General features: G+C 43.8%; 1 protein-coding gene across 1 annotated transcript in view; it reads left to right on the top strand.

The window, feature by feature from the left end:
- LOC122550341 (skin secretory protein xP2-like) overlaps positions 1 to 20119 on the top strand; it is a 131425-nt gene that overhangs the window by 2525 nt on the left and 108781 nt on the right. The window contains exons 3-5 of the mRNA XM_043691069.1: positions 1661 to 1720; positions 6667 to 6726; positions 19584 to 19643. Of these exons, the coding sequence (XP_043547004.1) occupies positions 1661 to 1720; positions 6667 to 6726; positions 19584 to 19643 (180 nt within the window). The remainder of the gene's footprint in view (positions 1 to 1660; positions 1721 to 6666; positions 6727 to 19583; positions 19644 to 20119) is intronic.

Raw genomic sequence — 20119 nt, forward strand, 5'->3', positions numbered from 1 at the left:
CTCCTTCCTATCAGAAAGATGTTGTGAAACTTGAAAGGGTTCAGAAATGTTTTACAAGGATGTTGCCAGGGTTGCAGGATTTGAGCGATAGGGAGAGGCTGAACAGGCTGGCGCTGTTTTCCCTGGAGCGTCGGAGGCTGAGGGGTGACCTTATAGATGTTTACAAAATTATGAGGGGCATGGATAGGATAAATAGACAAAGTCTTTTCCCTGGGGTCGGGGAGTCCAGAACTAGAGGGCATTGGTTTAAGTTGAGAGGGGAAATATATAAAAGAGACCTCTAAGGGGCAACATTTTCACGCAGAGGGTGGTACGTGTATGGAATGAGCTGCCAGAGGATGTGGTGGAGGCTGGTACAATTGCAACATTTAAGAGACATTTGGATGGATATATGAATAGGAAGGGTTTGGAGGGATATGGGCCAGGTGCTGGCAGGTAGAACTAGATTGGGTTGGATGTCTGGTCGGCATGGATGGGTTGGACCGAAAGGTCTATTTCCATGCTGCACATCTCTATGACTCTATGACTCTAGTGTCTCCTTTCCCCTACTATTTCTAATCTCCACAGAAATCCATTCTGCATCCTGATCTCCTGAATCAAAGTTATCTCTCACTATTGTACCAATGGCATCCATGATTAACAGTGCTCCCCCTCCACCTTTACCTAGTCTCGTATTCTTCCCTGAATATCTTACACCCTTCAATATTCATGGCACAATGCTTGTTATCCTGCAGCCACATCTCTGTAATAGCTATTTATTCACTTCAGTCTATGCTATCAGTTTATTTACTCTGTTGTGAATGTCAAGTGCTTCCAGATATACAGGGTTTAGTATTGCCTTTCAACTTCGTGACATCTAATCTTGACCATCGGTGAACTTTAGGTTATTCTCTTTCTCCCTTCCCACCATTTGCTGACATTTTCTCACATGACCATTTTGCTCCCTGTCCTGACTTTACTCCTTGATTTGCTGCGCGTAACCAAGCTTAATCCCTCACTTACATTATTCAGTTTAAAACTCTCATTACATTCTGAATTATATGCTATAGGGAGAGGCTGAACAGGCTGGGGTTGTTTTCCCTGGAGCGTTGGAGGCTGAAGGGTGTCCTTATAGAGGTTTACAAAATTATGAGGGGCATGGATAGGATAAATAGTCAAAGTCTTTTCCCTGGGGTTGGGGAGTCCAGAACTAGAGGGCATAGGTTTAAGGTGAGAGTGGAAAGATATCGAAGAGACCTAAGGGGCAACATTTTCACTCAGAGGGTGGTACGTGTATGGATTGAGCTGCCAGAGCATATGGTGGAGGCTGGTACAATTGCAACATTTAAGAGACATTTGGATGGGTATATGAATAGGAAGGGTTTGGAGGGATATGAGCCGGGTGCTGGCAGGTGGGACTAGATTGGGTTTGGATATCTGGTAAGCATGGACGAGTTGGACCGAATGGCCTGTTTTCATGCTGTACATCTCTATGACTATGAACCTCTGTTACAGCATTAATTTATAAGATAGGCTCACTCAGAGTTTTGAGAATCAAAATATCTCAGAGACCAACATCAAATTGTTTCTTCCCAAAATGGCCACCAGAGGAAAGGCAACTAAGTGTCACTTATTAAAGTGTAATTGCTCAATACGTATTTTGATATTTCTGTTTTGACAGCACGAGGTGTCTGCCCACAACCAAGTCGACCGTTTATGCCTCCACCAGGCCTTCAACCACGTGAGTCAGCAATTGAACTAATACTGAGCGGATATTTCTGAATTGGGAATGGGTACAGCTGAAGGGTTATGCAGCACACTGTGGTGCTCTGGGACTGTATAATGCACATTGTTATTGATGGCAATTCTATTGAACACATATTACAGCCTCCAAAACCTGACCCCACACAAATGGTACACTCTGTGAATCTGTGATTTTCATACTCTTTTGCAGAATGTCGATATCGCTGACAGGGTACAAAGCATTAATCTATTAATTCGGCATGTTCAACTCCTATATTTATTCATCAGCTGTTGTTAAGTTAGTTGTGTAGTTGCAGGGAACCCAGAATTTGGGATTGTCTATCAGACCATAAGATATAGGAGCAGAATTAGGCTGTTCAGCCCATCGAGTCTGCTACAACATTCGATCATAGGTGATATCTTCTAAACCCCATTCTCCTGCCTTCTCCCTGTGATTCTTGATCCGATAAACAATCAAGAACCTATCTGTGTCTTAAATGCACGCAATGACTTGACCTCTACAGCATTCTGCAGCAATATTTTCCACAGATTCACCCCCTTCGGCCTACTAAAAGTCTGCATCATCTCAGTTCTAAAGGTCATCCTCATAGAGTCATAGAGTTATAGAGATGTACAGCATGGAAACCAATGCGTTGGTCCAACTCATTCATACCATCCAGACATTCTAAGCTAATCCAGTCCCATTTTCAGCACTTGGCCATATCCCTCTAAACCCTTCCTATTCATATACCCATCCAGATGCCTTTTAAATGTTGTAGTTGTACCAGACTCTGTCACTTCCTCTGGCAGCTCATTCCATACACGCGCCATCCTCTGCATGAAAAAGTTGCTCCTTAGTTCCCTTTTATATCTTTCCCCTCTCACCCAAAACCTATGCCTTCTATTTCTGGGCTCCCCCACCCAAGGGAAAAGACTTAGTCTATTTATCCTTTCCATGCCCCTCAAGATTTTATAAATCTCTATAAGGTCACCCCTCAGCCTCCAATGCTCCAGGGAAAACAGCCCCAGCCTGTTCAGCCTCTCCTTACAGCTCAAATCCTCCAACCCTGGCAATATCTTTGTAAATCTTTTCTGAACCCTTTCAAGTTTCACAACATTCTTACCGATGGGAAAGAGACCAGAATTGCATGCAGTCTTGCAAAGTAGCCTAATCAATGTCCTGTACAGCCGCGACATGACCTCCCAACTCATATACCCAATGCTCTGACCAATAAAGGAAAGCATACCTTCTTCACTATCCTATCTGCCTGCAATTCCACTTTCAAGGAGCTATGAACCTGCACTCCAAGGTCTCTTTGTTCAGCAACACTCTCCAGGATCTTACCATTAAGTGTGTCTGTCCTGCTCTGACTTGATTTTCCAAAATGCAGCACCTCCCATTTCTCTAAATTAAACTCCTTCAGCCACTCCTCAGCCCATTGGCCCATCTGATCAAGATCCCATTAAACTCTGAGGTAACCTTCTTCACTATCCACTACACCTCCAATTTTGGTGTCATCTGCAAACTTACTAACTATACCCCTTCTGTTCACATCCAAGTCATTTTTATAAATGACGAAAAGTGATGGACCCAGCACTGATCCTTGTGGCACTCCACTGGTCACAGGCCTCCAGTCTGATAAACAACCCTCTACCTTCTGTCTTCTACCTTTGAGTCAGTTCTGTATCCAAATGGGTAGTTCTCCCATGATATCTAACCTTGCTAACCAGTCTCCCATCGGGAATCTTGTCGAATGCCTTACTGAAGTCCATATAGATCCCTTTACTTTGAGGCTGTGCCTTCAGGTCCTAGTCTGTTCTACTAGTGGAAGCATCTTCTCCACGGTCACTCTATCCAGGCACCTCAGAATTCTGGAAGTTTCAATCAGATTCTCACTCATCCTTCTGAACTGCACCCAACACACCCAGAGCCCTCAACTGCTCTTCATATGACAGGCTATTCATCCCTGGATCATTCTTCTGAATCTCTGGAGACCCTCCAAGACCAGCATGTCTTTTATTTGGTACAACGCCCAAAACAGTTCACCACATTCCAAATACAGTCTGAACATAGCCTTATATCAGAGGGTTGAGAGTATTCAGAACTTCTTGCCATAGAGAGCTACAGGCACAGAGTCCTTGAGGATTTTTAAGGCTGAGATGGGTAGATTCTTGATGAGTTGGGAAATCAAGGATTATGGGGGAAAGGCAGGAAAGTGGACATGAGGAATATCAGATCAGCCATTGAATGGCGGAGCAGGCTCATGGAGATTTACTCCGATTTCTACTCTGATTTCTGTTCTTTATGGCTTTATTATATGGCCTACATATACCTCCTGCATCACACTGCCTCTTGGATGTGAACATGAGAGGTATAGTTAGTAAATTTGCAGGTGACACCAAAATTGGAGGTGTAGTGGACAGCAAAGAAGGTTACCTCAGATGACAACAGGATCTTGACCAGATGGGCCAATGGGCTGAGAAGTGGCAGATGGAGTTTAATTTAGATAAATGTGAGATGCTGGATTTTGGGAAAGCAAATCTTAGCAGGACTTATACACTTAATGGTAAGGTCCTAGGGAGTGTTGCTAAATAAAGAGACCTTGGAGTGCAGGTCCATAGCTTCTTGAAAGTAGAGTTGCAGGTAGATAGAATAGTGAAGAAGGCGTTTGGTATGCTTTCCTTTATTGGTCAGAGTATTAAGTACCGGAATTGCAAAGTCATGTTGCGGCTGTTCAGGACATTGGTTAGGCCACTGTTGGAATATTGCGTGCAATTCTGGTCTCCTTCCTATCAGAAAGATGTTTTGAAACTTGAAAGGGTTCAGAAAAGATTTACAAGAATGTTGCCAGGGTTGGAGGATTTGAGCTACAGGGAGAGGCTGAATAGCTGTTTTCCCTGGAATAAGGCTGTTTTCACTGGAGCTTTGGAGGCTGTAGGGTAAAATCATGAAGGGCATGGATAGGATAAATAGATAAAGTCTTTTCCCTGGGGTGGGGGAGTCCAGAACTAGCTGGCTGGGATGCTCTTCGGTGGGTCAGTGTGGACTCGATGGGCTGAATGGCCTGCTTCCAGGCTGTAAGGATTCAATGATTCTAAGTTGCAGGGAATGAGAATTTGTGATCTCCATAAGACTACAAGATTTAGGAACACCCAAATGAAATCCACACAGACACAGGAAAATAGCCCATGCCTCTATTCTTCCCACCAAAGTACATAACCTCACTCTTTCCCTCATTAAATTCAAACTGCCCTGCTCTGTTCACTCTCCTATTCTGCCCCCTCCCCACTTCCTCAACACTACCTGTCCTATTGCCTATTTTTGTGTCTTCTACAATACCCTCAGTTCTTTCATCCCTATTATTAATGTATAACATAAGCTGTTGGAGTCCCAACACTGACCCTGCAGAACCCCATTGGTCACTGGCTGCCAACCTGATAAAGACTCCTTTGTCCCTACTCTCCACCTTCTGCCAGTCAACCAATCCTCTATCCATGCCAGTACCTTGCCCCAATGCCTTGGGCTCTTATACAGCAGCCTCCTGCATGGCCCCTTGATGAAGCCATGCTGACTCAGTCCTATTTACCATGCACTTCCAAGTACTTCACAATATCATCATTTATAATCAATCAAGGTCAGGATAATCGACCTCTAATTTTCCCATCTTCTGCCTCTCACCCTTTTTAAATAGGAGTTTAACGTTAGTCAATTCCCATTCTCCAAGACCTTCCCTGACTCCAGTGATTTCTGAAAATATTAATACCCCAACAAAATTGAGAGCCTGGGATTCAATCCATCTGGAGAGGTGATTATCCACCTTCAGACCATTCAGTTTGTTCAGCAGTTTCTCCTTAGTGATGGCCACTGCACTTACCTCTGCCCCTTGACTCTCCTGAAGTTCTGATATGCTGCTGGTGTCTTCCACTGCGAAGACTGCTACTCAGGACTAATTCAGTTCCTCTGCCATTTCTTTTTCCCCATTACTACTTCTCAGGCCTCATTATCCAGCGGTCCAATGTCCACTCTTATGTCTTCCTTATCTTTTATATCTAAAAAAACTCTTGCAAATTGTTTGCTTTTTCTTTTGCTCTCGTGTTGTCCCTGAATTCTATAGGAAAGATATTCTGAAACTTGAAGGATACAGAAAAGATTTACAAGGATTCGGTCAGCGCAACATAGAGGGCCGAAGAGCCTGTACTGCTCTGTAATGTTCTGTGATATTGCCGGGACTGGGCAGTTTGAGCTATCGGGAGAGACTCTATAGTATTCCCCACTTTACTGTCACATGGTTGTACCAGATGAGGTCCACATAGTTCAGGCTGGCCACTTCAACCAGAATATTGGGGTCAGTGCCAAGTGGAACTGCTCCTTGAGAACTGAAATCAGCCAACAGCTATGGGGTATTAGATTAGATTAGATTACTTACAGTGTGGAAACAGGCCCTTCGGCCCAACAAGTCCACACCGACCCGCCGAAGCGCAACCCACCCATACTCCTACATTTGCCCCTTACCTAACACTACGGGCAATTTAGCATGGCCAATTCACCTGACCTGCACATCTTTGGACTGTGGGAGGAAACCGGAGCACCCGGAGGAAACCCACGCAGACACGGGGAGAACGTGCAAACTCCACACAGTCAGTCGCCTGAGGCGGGAATTGAACCCGGGTCTCTGGCGCTGTGAGGTAGCAGTGCTAACCACTGTGCCACCGTGCCGCCCATATTCTCCACTGGCATCAAATTGACCCTTTGGCTTTAATTCAGCAAAGCTGTTACAGCATCAAATATTAGGATTGGCTTAATCAGTTATCAGAATCAAAATATCTCAGACCAATATCTATTTTTTCCCTCCCAAATTGGCCACCAGAGAAAAGACAAATAAGTGTCAATTATTAAAGTGTAATTATTCAATATGAATTTTGATTTTTTTTTTGTTTTGACAGCACAAGGTGTCTGTCCACGTCTAAATCGACCGTTTGTGGCTCCACCCTGCCCTCAACCACGTGAGTCTGCAATAGAACTAATACTGAGTGGATATTTTTAAATGGGGAATGGGTACAGCTGAAGGGTTATGCAGCACACTGTGGTGCTCTGGGACTGCACAATGTGCAATGTTATTGAGAGCCCTGATGGTAAGTCTACTGAACGCACGTTACAGCCTCCAAATCCTGACACTACTCACAAATGGTACACTCTGTGAAGCCATGATTTTTATACTCTTTTGCAGAATGTCGATATCACGGACAGGGTTCAAAGTATTAATCTAATAATTCAGCATGTTCAACTCCTAGATTTGTTCTTCAGCAGTTGTTATGTCAGTTGAGATGTTGCAGGGAACCCAAAATTTGGGATCCCCCATAAGACAGTAAGGTACAGGAGGAGAAATAGGCCGTTCAGCCTAATGAGTTTGCTCCACCATTCAACCATGGTTGGTATCTTTTTCAACCCCATTCTCCTGCCTTCTCCCTGTAACCTTTGACCCTACTGTCACAAAATTTGGTAAAATGGTAAAATTACAACATGAATCGAAAACCAGTAACCTTTAAGAGATTGTGCTTTGTCTGTGCTTGGAAATTTGCAAGCATTGTGCAAAGCCCCAATAATAGAAACAAGAAACAATAGAAACAAAAATTTTTGAGTAACCAGGTCCTATCCAGACAACAGTTTAAATTCAGCCAATTATTTTAAAAAGGTACTTGGAGACTAAGGACCAATTGAATTCAAATCTGTTGGTTTTGACTACCTCGCATCTGATTGTAAAGAAATGAATATGTAATCATATGTAATTAATGAATAAAAAATGCAGGGATTTGAAAATTAGGGAGAGAGACACCTGCCATCAAAAGGGAGAGCCAAACTTCAGCTGCAACAAAAGCAAGTCTGCCATCTGAGAGATGAACCTGGCTCTCACACAAAATAAGCCCTCCTGAAGAAGGGCTTATGCCCGAAATGTCGATTCTCCTGTTCCCTGGATGCTGCCTGACCTGCTGCGCTGTTCCAGCAACACATTTTCAGCTCTCACACAAAATTGTTAGGCTCTCTAAAAAGACTCATCAAATGTACCAGAGTATTTCTAGATCAAACTCTTCACAGAGGAATTATCGGAAGAAGGAAAAAGAACAACTAGGGAGAGAATAGGACCCCTCAAGGACCAAAGTGGACATGTATGTGTACAACCGCAGGAAATGGGTGAGGTCCTCCATTAATATTTCTCCTCTTTCATTGAGAATAGAAAAAGTGATAAAAGAGGGGAGGTGTGACCTTGCTACTCTAGGACAGTATAATGGTGGCTGAAAGAACTTTTAACGAGGACTCATCTACTGAGGTGGAGTGGACTGAGGTTAGAAACAGGAGAGGAGAGGTCACACTGCTGGGAGTTTTTTATAGGCCTCTGCAGAGTTCCAGGGAGGTGGAGGAGAGGATTAGCAAAACGACTCTGGGCAGGAGTGAAAGGAACAGGGTGGTCATTATGAGGGACTTTAACTTCACCAACATTGAAGGGGGAAATGCTATAACTGTAGTACGCTGGATGGATCGGTTTTTGTCCAATGTGTGCAGGAGGGTTTCCTGACACAGTATGTCGAAGGGCCGACAAGAGGGGAGGCCACACTGGATCTGGTGCTTGGTAATGAACCAGGCCAGGAGTTTGATTTAATGATAGGTGAGCATCTTAGATAGAGTGACCATACGTTTAGTTTAGCGATGCAAAGGGATAGGTACGTGCCACAGGGCAAAAGTTATCAATGGGGCAAGGGCAATTATAATGCGATTAGGCAAGACTTAGGATGCATTGAATGGGGTAGCAAAATGCAAGGGATGGGGACAATCGAAATGTGGAGCTGGTTTAAGGAACAGATATTACCTGTCCTTGGTAGGTTTGTCCCTGTCAGGTAGGGAGGAAGTGATAAGGTAAGGGAACCGCTTTCTTAACAAGAAATTGTATCTCTTGTTAAGCGGAAGAGGGAGGCTTATGTGACGTTGAGGCGAGATGGTTCAGATGAGGCAATGAAGAGTTACAGAGTAGCTAGATAGGATTTAAAGAGAGAGTTAGGAAGAGCAAGGAGGGAACATGAACAGTCTTTAGGAAGTAGAATAAAGGAGAACCCTAAAGCTTTCTGTAGATATATGAGGAATAGAAGGAGACTAGGGTAGGAATAGGGCCAGTCAAAGACAGAAGTGGGAAGTTGTGTGTGGACCCTGTGGAGATCGGAGAGGTGCTAAACGAATATTTCTCATCTGTTTTCACTCAGAAAAAGGAGAATATTGTAGAGGAGAAGAATGAGATATGGGATATTAGACTAGAAAGGATCAAGATTAATGTAAGAGGTTTTTTCAACTCGAGAAGGAGTGAGAGTAGACAAGTCCCCTGGACCAAATGGGATTTATCCGAGGATTCTCTGAGAAGCTAAGGAGAAGATAGCATATCCTTTGGCTTTGATATTTGAGTTGTCATTGTACCAGAGGACTGGAAAATTGCAAATGTTGTGCCCTTGTTCAAGGAGGGCAGTAGAGATGACCCAGGTAATTATAGACCAGTGAGCCTTACTTCTGTTGTAACAAAGGTTTTGGAAAGGATTATAAGAGATAAGATTTATCATCAACCAGCAAGCAACAGTTTGATTTCAGATAGTCAACATGGTTTCGTCAAGGGCAGGTTGTGTCTCACAAACCTCATTGAGTTCTTTGAGAAGGTGAGCAAGCATGTGGATGAGGGCAGGGGAGTTGACGTGGTGTACATGGACTTCAGTAAAGCCTTTGATAAAGTTCCACATGGTAGGCTTTTGGAGAAAATGCAAAGGCATGGGATTGAGGGTGATTTAACAGTTTGGATTAGAAATTGGCTTTCTGAAAGTGGTGGTTGATGGAAAATATTCAGCCTGGAGTCCGGTTACTAGTGGTGTGCCACAAGGATCTGTTTTGGCAACACTGCTGTTTGTCATTTTTATAAATGACATGGACGCAGGCATAGGTGGATGGGATAGTAAGTTTGCAGATGACACCAAAATCGGTGGAGTAGTGGACAATGTGGAAGAATGTTCCAGTTTGCGGGGGATTTGGATAAACTATAGAATTGGGCTCAGAGGTGGCAAATAGAGTTCAATGCAGATAAATAAAGGTGATTCACTTTGGGAAGAATAACAGGAAGGCAGAATACTGGGTCAATGGAAAGATTCTTGGTAGTGTGGATGTGCAGAGGGATCTTGGAGTCCATGTACATAGATCCCTGAAAGTTGCCACCCAGGTTGATAGTGCTGTTAAGAAGGATACGGTGTGTGAGGTTTTATTGGTAGAGGGATTGAGTTCCGGAGCCGTAATGTCATGCTGCAACTATACAAAATGCTAGTGCATCCACACTTGGAATATTGTATATAGTTCTGGTCGCCCCATTACAGGAAGAATGTGGAAGCATTGGAAAAGGTGCAGAGGAGATTTACCAGGATGTTGTCTGGTTTGGAGGGAATCTCTTATGAGGAAAGGCTGAGAGACTAGGGACTGTTCTCATTGAAGAGAAGAAGGGTAAGAGGGGATTTGATAGAGATATACAAGATGATCAGAGGATTAGATAGGGTATTGAATTGAATTGAATTTATTGTCATGTACATCGAGGCACAATGAAAAGTTTTGTTTTGCAAGCAATATAGGCAGATCACATAGTTAAATCGCATAGATAAGTAAATAATAGGTAAACAGCAGAAACAGTGAAAGTCTTTTTCCTAGGATGATGACGTCAGCTTGTACGAGGGGGCATAGCTACAAATTGAAGGGTGATAGAATTAGGACAGATGTTAGAGATAGGTTCTTTACTCAGAGAGTGGTAAGGGTGTGGAATGCCCTGCCTGTCAATGTGGTTAACGCAGCCACATTAGGGAGATTTAAACAATCCTTGGATAAGCACATGGATGATGATGGGATAGTGGAGGAGGATGGGCTTAGATTCGTTCATAGGTCGGCGCAACATCAAGGGCCAAAAGGCCTGTTTTGCACTGTATTGTTCCATGTTCTATGTTCTATGCTCTGTGTTTACTGTGGAGAAAGACATGAAGACTTGGGGAAGTTAATGGTGATATCTTGGGGACAGTCCATATCAATGTCGAGGAGTTGTTGAATGCATTAGAATGTGTGAAAGTGGACAAACCTTCTGGTCCTGACCAGATATATCCAAGAACACTGCAAGACATTGCAGGGGCCCTAGCTGATGTTTTTTGCATCATCATTAGCCATGGGTAAAGTCCCGGAAGATTGGAGGGTAGCGAATGCTGTGCCCTTATTCAAGAAAGGTTGCAAAGAAAACCCTGGGAACTGTAGACCAGTAAGCCTAACATCTGTGATTGGTAAGTGACATGAGAACATTCTGAGAGATAAGATATACAAGCATTTGGAAAGACAAGATTTGATTAGGAGCATTCAACATGGCGTTGTGAGTGGGAGATCATGCCTCACAAATTTGTTAGAGTTCTTTGATGAAGTGACCAGAAAGGTTGACGAGGGCAGGGCAGTAGACGTAGTCTATATGGATTTCAGTAAGGCCTTTGATAAAGTTCCATATGGTAGGCTGCTCTGGAAGGTTAGATCACATGGAATCCAGGGAGAGCTGGCAAATTGGTTACACAATTAACTTGATGGTAGGAAGCAGAGGGTAATAGTGAAAAGATGCTTGTTGGACTAAAGACCTGTGACTAGTGAAGTGCCTCGGGGGTCGGTGCTGGGCACATGGCTGTTTGTTATCTATAACAGTGATTTGGATGAGAATGTACAAGTCATGATTAGTAAATTTGAAGATGACAGTAAAATAGGAGGTATCGTGAACAGTGAGGAAGGTTATCAGAAATTGCAACACAACCTTGATCAGCTGGGCAAGCGGGGTGAGAGATGGCAAATGGTGCTTAATATCGATAAGTGTGCGGTCTTGCATTTTGGAAAGTCAAATTTTAAAAAAAGTTTAATGGTGAATGGTAGGGCCTTAAGAAACAATGAAAAAAGAACAAAGAAAATTACAAGACAGGAGAGCAGACCCTTCAGCCCTCCAAGTCAGCACCGATCCAGATCCTCTACCTAAATCTGTCACCTATTTTCTAAGGATCTGTATCCCTCTGCTCCCTACCCATTCATGTATCTATCTACTTTCCTGGTATGCAACCAAAGCTTTGTCTGTTTTCAGTTGCTTAGACCTTATGTATGTGTCATTTTTCCTCTTAGCTCAATTTCACCTGTCATCCATGGTTTCCTAACCTTGCCATTTCTATCCCTCATTTTTCACAGGGATATTGTCAGTTCTGCACTTTAATCAAGCTCTGTTTAAAAGCCTCCCACCTATCAAATGTAGATTTACCTTCAAACAGCTGCTCCCAATCCACATTCCCCAGCTCCTGCCGAATTTTGCTGTAGTTGACCATTCCCCAATTTAGCACTCTTCCTTTAGGACCACTCTCATCTTTATCCATGAGTAATTCAAAATTTGCAGAATTGTGATCACTATTCCCAAAGTAATCCCCTACTGAAACTTCAACTACCTGGCTGGGCTCATTCCCCAACACCAAGTCCAGTATGGTCCCTTCCCAAGTTGGCCTGTTTATATATTGCTCTATAAAACCCTCCTGGATGCTCCATACAAATTCTGTTCCATCTAAACCTCTAACACTCAGTGCATCCCAGTCAAGGTTGGGAAAATTAAAATCTCCCATCACCACCACCCTGTTACTCCTACATCTTTCCATAATCTGTTTACATATTTGTACCTCTATCTCATGATCGTTGTTGGGAAGCCTGTTGTACAGCCCCAACATTGTTTCCGCACCCTTCCTATTTCTGATCTCTGCTCATATTGCCTCACTGTTCCAGTCCTCCATGGTGACCTGCTTTAGCACAACTGTGATATCCTCTCTGTTCAGTAATGCAATTCCTCCACCCCTTTTACCTCTCTCTCTGTCCTGCCTGAAACATCTATATCCTGGATAATTAGTTGTCAACCTTGCCCTTCCTTCAACCAAGTCTCAGTAATAGCAATAACATCATAGTCCCAGGTACGAATCCAAACCCGAAGTTCATCTGCCTTACCTACTACACTTCTCACATTAAAACAAATGCACCTCAGACACCTGTCCCTTACCATTCATCATCTGCACCCTGCCTACTCTGCCCCTTTGTCATGCTGACTTCCCTGTGTAGGGAGTATAGTGGAACAGAGGGATCTCTGAGTCAGGTGCACGGTTCTCTGAAAGTGGAGTCACAGGTAGATTTTTGGCACACTGGCCTTCATCAGTCAGGGCATTGAGGAGAAATTGGGAAGTTATATTGCATTATACAGGATGTTGATGAGGCCGCACTTGGAGTATTGTGTTTAGTTTTGGTCACCTTGCTATAGGAAGGATGTTATTAAACTGGAAAGAGTGCAGAAGAAATTTACAAGGATGTTGCCTGGACTCAACAGTCCAAGTTAGAGAGGGAGATTAGACAAATTAGGACTTTTTTCTTCACTGCGTATGAGACTGGGGGGGGGGGTATCTTTTGAAGTGTATAAGATCATGAAAGGCATGGATATGGTGAATACCTTTTTCCTAGGGTTGGGGAATCATGGACTGGAGGGCATCAGTTTAAGGTTAGAGGAGAAAGTAGAAAAGGGAACCTGAGGGGCAACGTTTTTACACAGAGGGTGGTACACTTATGGAATGAGCTGCCAGTGGAAGTTGTTCAGGAGGGTACCTTAATAACATTTAAAATGCATTTGAACAAATACATGGATAGGAAAGGTTTAGAAGGATATGGGCCAAGTGCAGGGAAATGGGGTTAGCGTGGATGGACATTTTGGTCGGCATGGACCAGCTTGGGCCAAAGGACCTGTCTCCATGCTGTAGGAGTCGCTGACTCTAAGAAAAGCATTTGTGACTTGAGATCAGCAGAAGGAAGATTGGAAATAAAGCGGAGAACACACAGACTATGAAAACAGAGAGATTAAGTTTTAATTTATTGTTTTTATTATTTGGATTGATATAGGTGGGTCTTGTGTTATTGAAACAGTGTACCAAGAGCATTTAATTCAGTTAGGGAATAAGGAGTAGTTAGGGAATAATTTTTCAGTCGGTTAGGAATTATGTTAACTTGTTGACTGTTGGAATTAGATAATTAATTGTTACTCATTAATTGTAGAGTAAGTGAAAGGATTTCATTTCATTTAACCATTCCTTATAACAGATTGGGGATGAGACATGGGTTATACCACTTGTCACACTTCTTTATCAAAATTATGAGGCAAAGTGCTCTTCTTTGGGGTTTCGGTTTTAATTATCAGAGGGGTGTCGACCTCTGCTTCATAACACTATCAAGAACCCAACTGTCTTTTTCTTTAATACACACAAAGACTTATCTTCCACAGCCTTCTGCGCTAATGTGTTCCACAGGTTCACCTCGGGCTGATGAAATTCCTTCTCATCTCACGACCAAAGGCCATCCCTTCCCTCTGAGGCTGTGAGCTCAGGTTGTAGTCTCTCTTACTCATGGAAATAGCTCTATCCAGGCTTTCTCAGTATTCTGTAAATTTCCATCAGATCCTCTCTCATCCTTCGAAACTGCATCAAGTTAGACCGAGAGAGCTCAACTGTTTCTAATTTAACAAGCTCTTCATCCCCAAGATCATTCTCGTAAACCTCTTCAGGACCACTTCCAAGACCAGCACATCTTTCCTTCGATAGGGGGCCCAAACCTTCTCACAATATTCCAAATAAAGTCTGACCAGAAGCTTATACAGCCTCAGCAGTATATCCCAGCTCTAGCCTTCTCAAAGTGAATGTTAACATTGTATTTGCCTTCCGTACTGCCAACTGAACCTGAATAGGCAGAAGTGGGGACTACAGATGCTGGAGATTCGAGTCAAGATTAGAGTGGCGCTGGAAAAGCACAGCAGGTCAGGCAGCATCCAAGGAGCAGGAAAATCGCCGTTTCGGGCAAAAGGCCTTCATCAGGAATGAGCCATTCTGAACTGAACCTGAATATTAACCTTAAGAGAATTCTGAACTAGGACTCTCAAGTCCCTTGGTGCTTCAGATTTCTGAAGTCTTTCCTCATTTAGAAAATAGACTGCACCCCCACTCTTCCTACCAAAGTGCATTACCTCACACTTGCCCACATTGTATTCCATCTGCCACTTCTTTGCCCAATCTCCTTGCCCGTCCATATCCTGCAACCTCCCCATTTCTTCAACACTACTTGTCTCACTGCCTATGTAGTGATGCATTTTGGAAGGTCAAACTTGAATATAGGATTAAAGACAGGATTCGTGGCGGTATGGAGGAACAGAGGGATTTTCGTGTTCAAGTGCATAGATCCCTCAAAGTTGCCACCCAAGTGGATAGGGTTGTTAAGAAAGCATATGGTGTTTTGGCTTTCATTAACAGGGGTATCAAGCTGAAGAGCCGCAAGGTTTTGCTGCAGCTCTACAATACCCTGGTGAGACCACACTTGGAATATTGTGTCCAGTCTGGGTGCCCCATTATAGGAAAGATACAGAGGCTTTGGAGAGGGTGCAAAGAAGGTTTACCAGGCTGCTGCCTGGACTGGAGGGCTTGTCTTACAGAGAGAGGTTGACTAAGCTTGCACTTTTCTCACTGAAGAAAAGGAGGAAGAGAGGTGACCTGATCAAGGTATACAAGGTACAGAGAGGCATGGATAGAGTCAATAGCCAGAGACCTTTCCCCAGGGCAGGATTGATTGGCATGATGGGTCATAGTTTTAAGATATTAGGAAGAAAGTATAGAGGAGATGTCAGAGGTAGGTTTTTTACGCAGAGAGTTGTGAATGCATGGAATGCGTTGTCAGTGGTGGTGGTGGAAACAGAGCCATTAGGGACATTTAAGTGACTGATGAAGGGCTTTTGCCTGAAACATCGATTTTCCTGCTCCTCGGATGCTGCCTGACCTGCTGTGCTTTTCCAGCACGACTATGATCTAAACTGTGGTTTCTAGCATCTGCAGTCCTCACTTTTGCCTACATTTAAATGACTGCTGGACATGCACATGGACAGCAATGAATTGAGGGGTGTGTAGGTTAGGTTATTTTATTTTAGATTAGGAATAATCCTCGGCACAACATCGTGGGCCAAAGGGCCTGTTCTGTGCTGTATTGTGTTCTATGTTCTGTGTTCTATGTTCTATCTTTGTTTCATCTGGAAATGTGGAAACAATACTATCCGTTCCTTTGTCCAGAATGTATAATGTGAATGGTTGTCGGCCGAACACAAAACACTACTAGTCACCGGCAGCCATGCTGAAAAAACACTTTATTCCCACTCTCCACCTTCTGCCAATCAACTAATCCTTTATTGATACCAGTATCTTGCCCCTTAATTCTATGGGCTCTTGTCTTATTTAGTCACCTCCTGTGTGCCACCTTGTCAAATGCATCCCGAAATCCAATGAGATCATGTCCACTGGCTGTCCTTTGTCTAATCTATTCATTACTTCGTCAAACAATTATAACAGATTTGTCAGGCGTGATCGCCTCTTGATGAAGCCATGCTGACTCAGCCTTCTTTTACCACGCACTTTTTCACCCCAGAAACTCCCGCCGTTGTTGCTTCATTGTCTTTCCTGCTGGGTTCCTCTTCCAATCAACTCTGGCCAGCTCCTCCCCCATGTCTTTGTAGTTACCTTTACTCAATTGTCTCATCATTGCAGCTGATACCAGCTTCTCTCGCTCAAACCGCAAGATGAATTGAATCATGTTATGGCCACTGTCCTCTGGGGCCTCCTTCACTTCCAGCTCCCTAATCAAGTCTGCCTCATTGTATATCACCAAATCAAGAAGTACCTGTTTCCTATTGGGTGCTACCACTGAGTGGCCCAAAACAAAACATCCCATAGACATTCCACAACTTCCTTACTTTGAGATCAACTGCCAACTTGATTTTCCTAGTTCCCCTCCATATTGATGCCCCCCCCATAATCATTGTAATAGTGCCTTTCTTAACTGCCTTTTCTATCTCCAGTTCTGGTTTCTTCCCTGCGTCTTAACTACTGGTTAGAAGCCTGCACATGATTCCCATCAAAGTCTGGTTTTTACTTTGCAGTTCCTCAACTGTACCCATAGATTCTACACTTTCAGAACTCTTATCACGTCTTGCTATTGATTTAATTTCCTTTATTACTAACAAAGCAAGCCCACTCCTCTCTGCCCATTTGCCTGTCCTTTTAATTGTTGCCAACCCTGATCCATATGAAGCAATGACTCTGAGATACCCAGAATATCGTTCCTGCCGCTTTCAATCTGCACAACAAGCTCATTTCCCTAGTTTCATATACTGCGTGCATTTAGAATAAAACACCCTCTGTCCTTTGGCGACTGACCCCCTTCTCATAGTTGTTCCCTGATGTGCTGTGCCTGAAGTTAGAATCCACACCCTCTCCATACTCTCTGTCCTATTACTTGTTCTGGAAACTTGCATCCCAGCTGAGCCCTTCCCCACGTTAACCTTTTCCATCTAATTCTCCGTGCAACTAAACCCCCCCACACCCAACCCCCACTATTTAGTTTAAATCCCTATCCATTACCATAGTAATACAATGGCCAGGACTCACCAAACACTTTGAAATTTCAATTCCTCAGAGTTTCTGTGATGTCAGGGATTGACTTTGCAGCTGGATTGCAGCCTGATGGCTAACATTTGTGTAGAGAGTGTGTTTTTGAAGGCTGCCAGAGCAAGTACATCCATGGGAACATGAGGAGGGGTCTCATGATGGAACAGGAGAAAGTGAGGACTGCAGATGCTGGAGATCAGAGCTGAAAATGTGTTGCTGGAAAAGCGCAACAGGTCAAGCAGCATCCAAGGAGTAGGAGAATCGACGTTTCGGGCATGAGCCCTTCTTCATTTCTGAAGAAGGGCTCATGCCCGAAACGTCGATTCTCCTGCTCCTTGGATGCTCCCTGACCTGCTGCGCTTTTCCAGCAACACATTTTCAGCTCTCTTGATGGAACAGGCTGGGGCTGAACTTTACTGCTAGTGGTTGCAGGGCAGTTAGAATAGGGAAGGTCTAGTCACTCAACATGGAGAGGTGAGAGGTTAGAATAGAGCTCACCTCTTCTGCTAAATTGAGTTCCCATCTCTCCTGCTTCCATCCACCATCTCAGCCCCTGCATGGACTGAACTAGAGGGCATCATCTTAGAGTAAAGACATGCATTTTAGACAATGATGTTTCTCCTCGTGGGAGTGTCCAGGACCAGAGGGCATTTTCTTTTATTTACCTGTGGGACGTAGGCATTGCTGGCTAGGCCCAAATGTATTGGCTTTTCCTTGAGAAGGTGATGGTGAACTGCCTTCTTCTACTGCTGCAGACCATGTGCTGTAGGTAGACCCATACTGTCAGAATTAAGAGGCATCAGTTTAAGTCTGAGATGAGGGGTGAATTTCTCTATCAGAGAGATGAGGGTCTTTGGAACTCCTTGCAAGAGAGAAATGTGGGGGCAGCGTCCTTGTGTATATTTTTGATAGTGTTTTGATCAGTCGGGGAAATCAAGAATTCTGGGGGGAGAGGCAGGAAAGTGGACATGAGGAATGTCAGATCAACCATTCTCCTATTGAATAGTAGAGCAAGCTCAAGTGGATAAATAACCTATTCCTATTTCTATTTCTTATGGACTTATGATGGGCTGAATGGCCTTCAAAAGCCCGTATATATCATATGTCTGTTGCTTTTATGACTGTGATTTGCGTTGAAAGCCCTTGTCTGAAGAGGCATTCGTGCTCCTACTCATCAAGAAAGCTGATCCTATGCTTCAAAGTGCTGTTTTGAGTTCCCATCTCTGACCATTTGGGTCCTTATGTTCATCCCCTGTGTCCAGTAGCTGAGGAGAATGTGACTGGTTTTGCTGCAGCCGGTGTTGCTTGCTTCACTGTTGGTGTTTTTACGGTGTCTCTTGTTTCACATCGGAGCTTTAGGCTAGAGCTGCATGAATATCTTCCAAGCAAAAGTGACAGCTGAAAGCATGCAGGCTCAGGTCAAAATGAGGGAGGTCTGAGAACATAAGACTTAGGAGCACGAGGGTAAGCAGAAGACAGGTGACCTTGAGTTCCAAAAAATGGGAAATCAGTTCTGCACTCTTGAATGAAGTTCTGTGAATTGCTGCCTCGCAGTTGGAGGATTTATGAGTTTTGGAGCAGTCCCCACTTCACTGTCACTTGGTTGCAGTGAGATCCACACAGTCCAGACTGGCCAGTATTGCCTGAATATTGGGTTCAGTGCCCAGTTAAATTATTCTTTGAGAATTGAAGTTACTTATCCAACACCTCCAGGGATGTTCTCCACTTGGCATCAAATTGACCCCCTTGGCTGTGATTCAGCAAAGGGTGGCCCAGTGGCTCAGTGGTTAGCAGTGTTGCCTCCCAGCACCGGGAACCCAGGTTCGATTCCAGCCTTGGGTGCCTGTCTGTGTGGAGTTTGCACATTCTTCCTGTGTCTGCGTGGGTTTCTTCTGGGTGCTCTGGTTTCCACCCACAGTCCAAAGATGTGCAGGTCAGATGAATTGGCCATGCTAAATCGCCCATAGTGTTCAAGGATATGTAGGTTAGGTGCATTAGTCAGGGGGAAATGTAGAGTAATAGGGGAGTGGATCTGGGTGGGTTACTCTTCCGAGGGTCAGTGTGGACTTGCTGGGCTGAAGGGCCTGTTTACACACTGTAGGGATTCTAACTGTAAATGTGTTACAGTGTCATATTACAGGATAGGCTCACTCATAGTTTTCAGAATCAAAATATCTAACTCCAACATCTAATTTATTTTCTTCCTAAAATAGCCACCAGAGAAAAGACAACTAACTTTAAATTATTAAAGTATAATTGTTCAATAAGAATTTTGATTTTTTTTGTTTTGACAGCGCGAGGTGTCTGCCCACAACCAAGTCAACAGTTTGTGGTTCCACCCTGCCCTCAACCACGTGAGTCAGCAATAGAACTAATACTGAGGGGATGTTTCAGAATGGGGAATGGGTACAGCTGAAGGGTTATGCAGCACACTGTGGCGCGCTGAGACTGCACAATGCATGGTGTTATTGAGAGCCCTGATGACAAATTCACGGAACACACATTACAGCCTCCAAATCGTGACTCCACCCACAAATGGTACACGTTGTCCAGCAGTCATTTTTATTCTCTTTTGCAGAATGTTGATATCACTGCCAGGGTACAAAGCATTAATCTATTAATTCAGCACGTTCAACTCTTAGATTTATTCATCAGTTGTTGTTATAAGACCATAAGACATAGGAGCAGAAATTAGGCCATTTGACCCATCGTGTCTGCTCCACCATTCGAAAATGGTTGATAGGTTTTCCACTTACTTTGATCCCCTTGGCAATCAAGAACTTATCTATCTCTGTCAGTTGGGCAGTTGCAGGGAACCTTGAATTTGGGA

This window comes from Chiloscyllium plagiosum, chromosome 5 (genome assembly GCF_004010195.1).
Source record: "Chiloscyllium plagiosum isolate BGI_BamShark_2017 chromosome 5, ASM401019v2, whole genome shotgun sequence".
Taxonomy (NCBI): Eukaryota; Metazoa; Chordata; class Chondrichthyes; order Orectolobiformes; family Hemiscylliidae; genus Chiloscyllium; species Chiloscyllium plagiosum.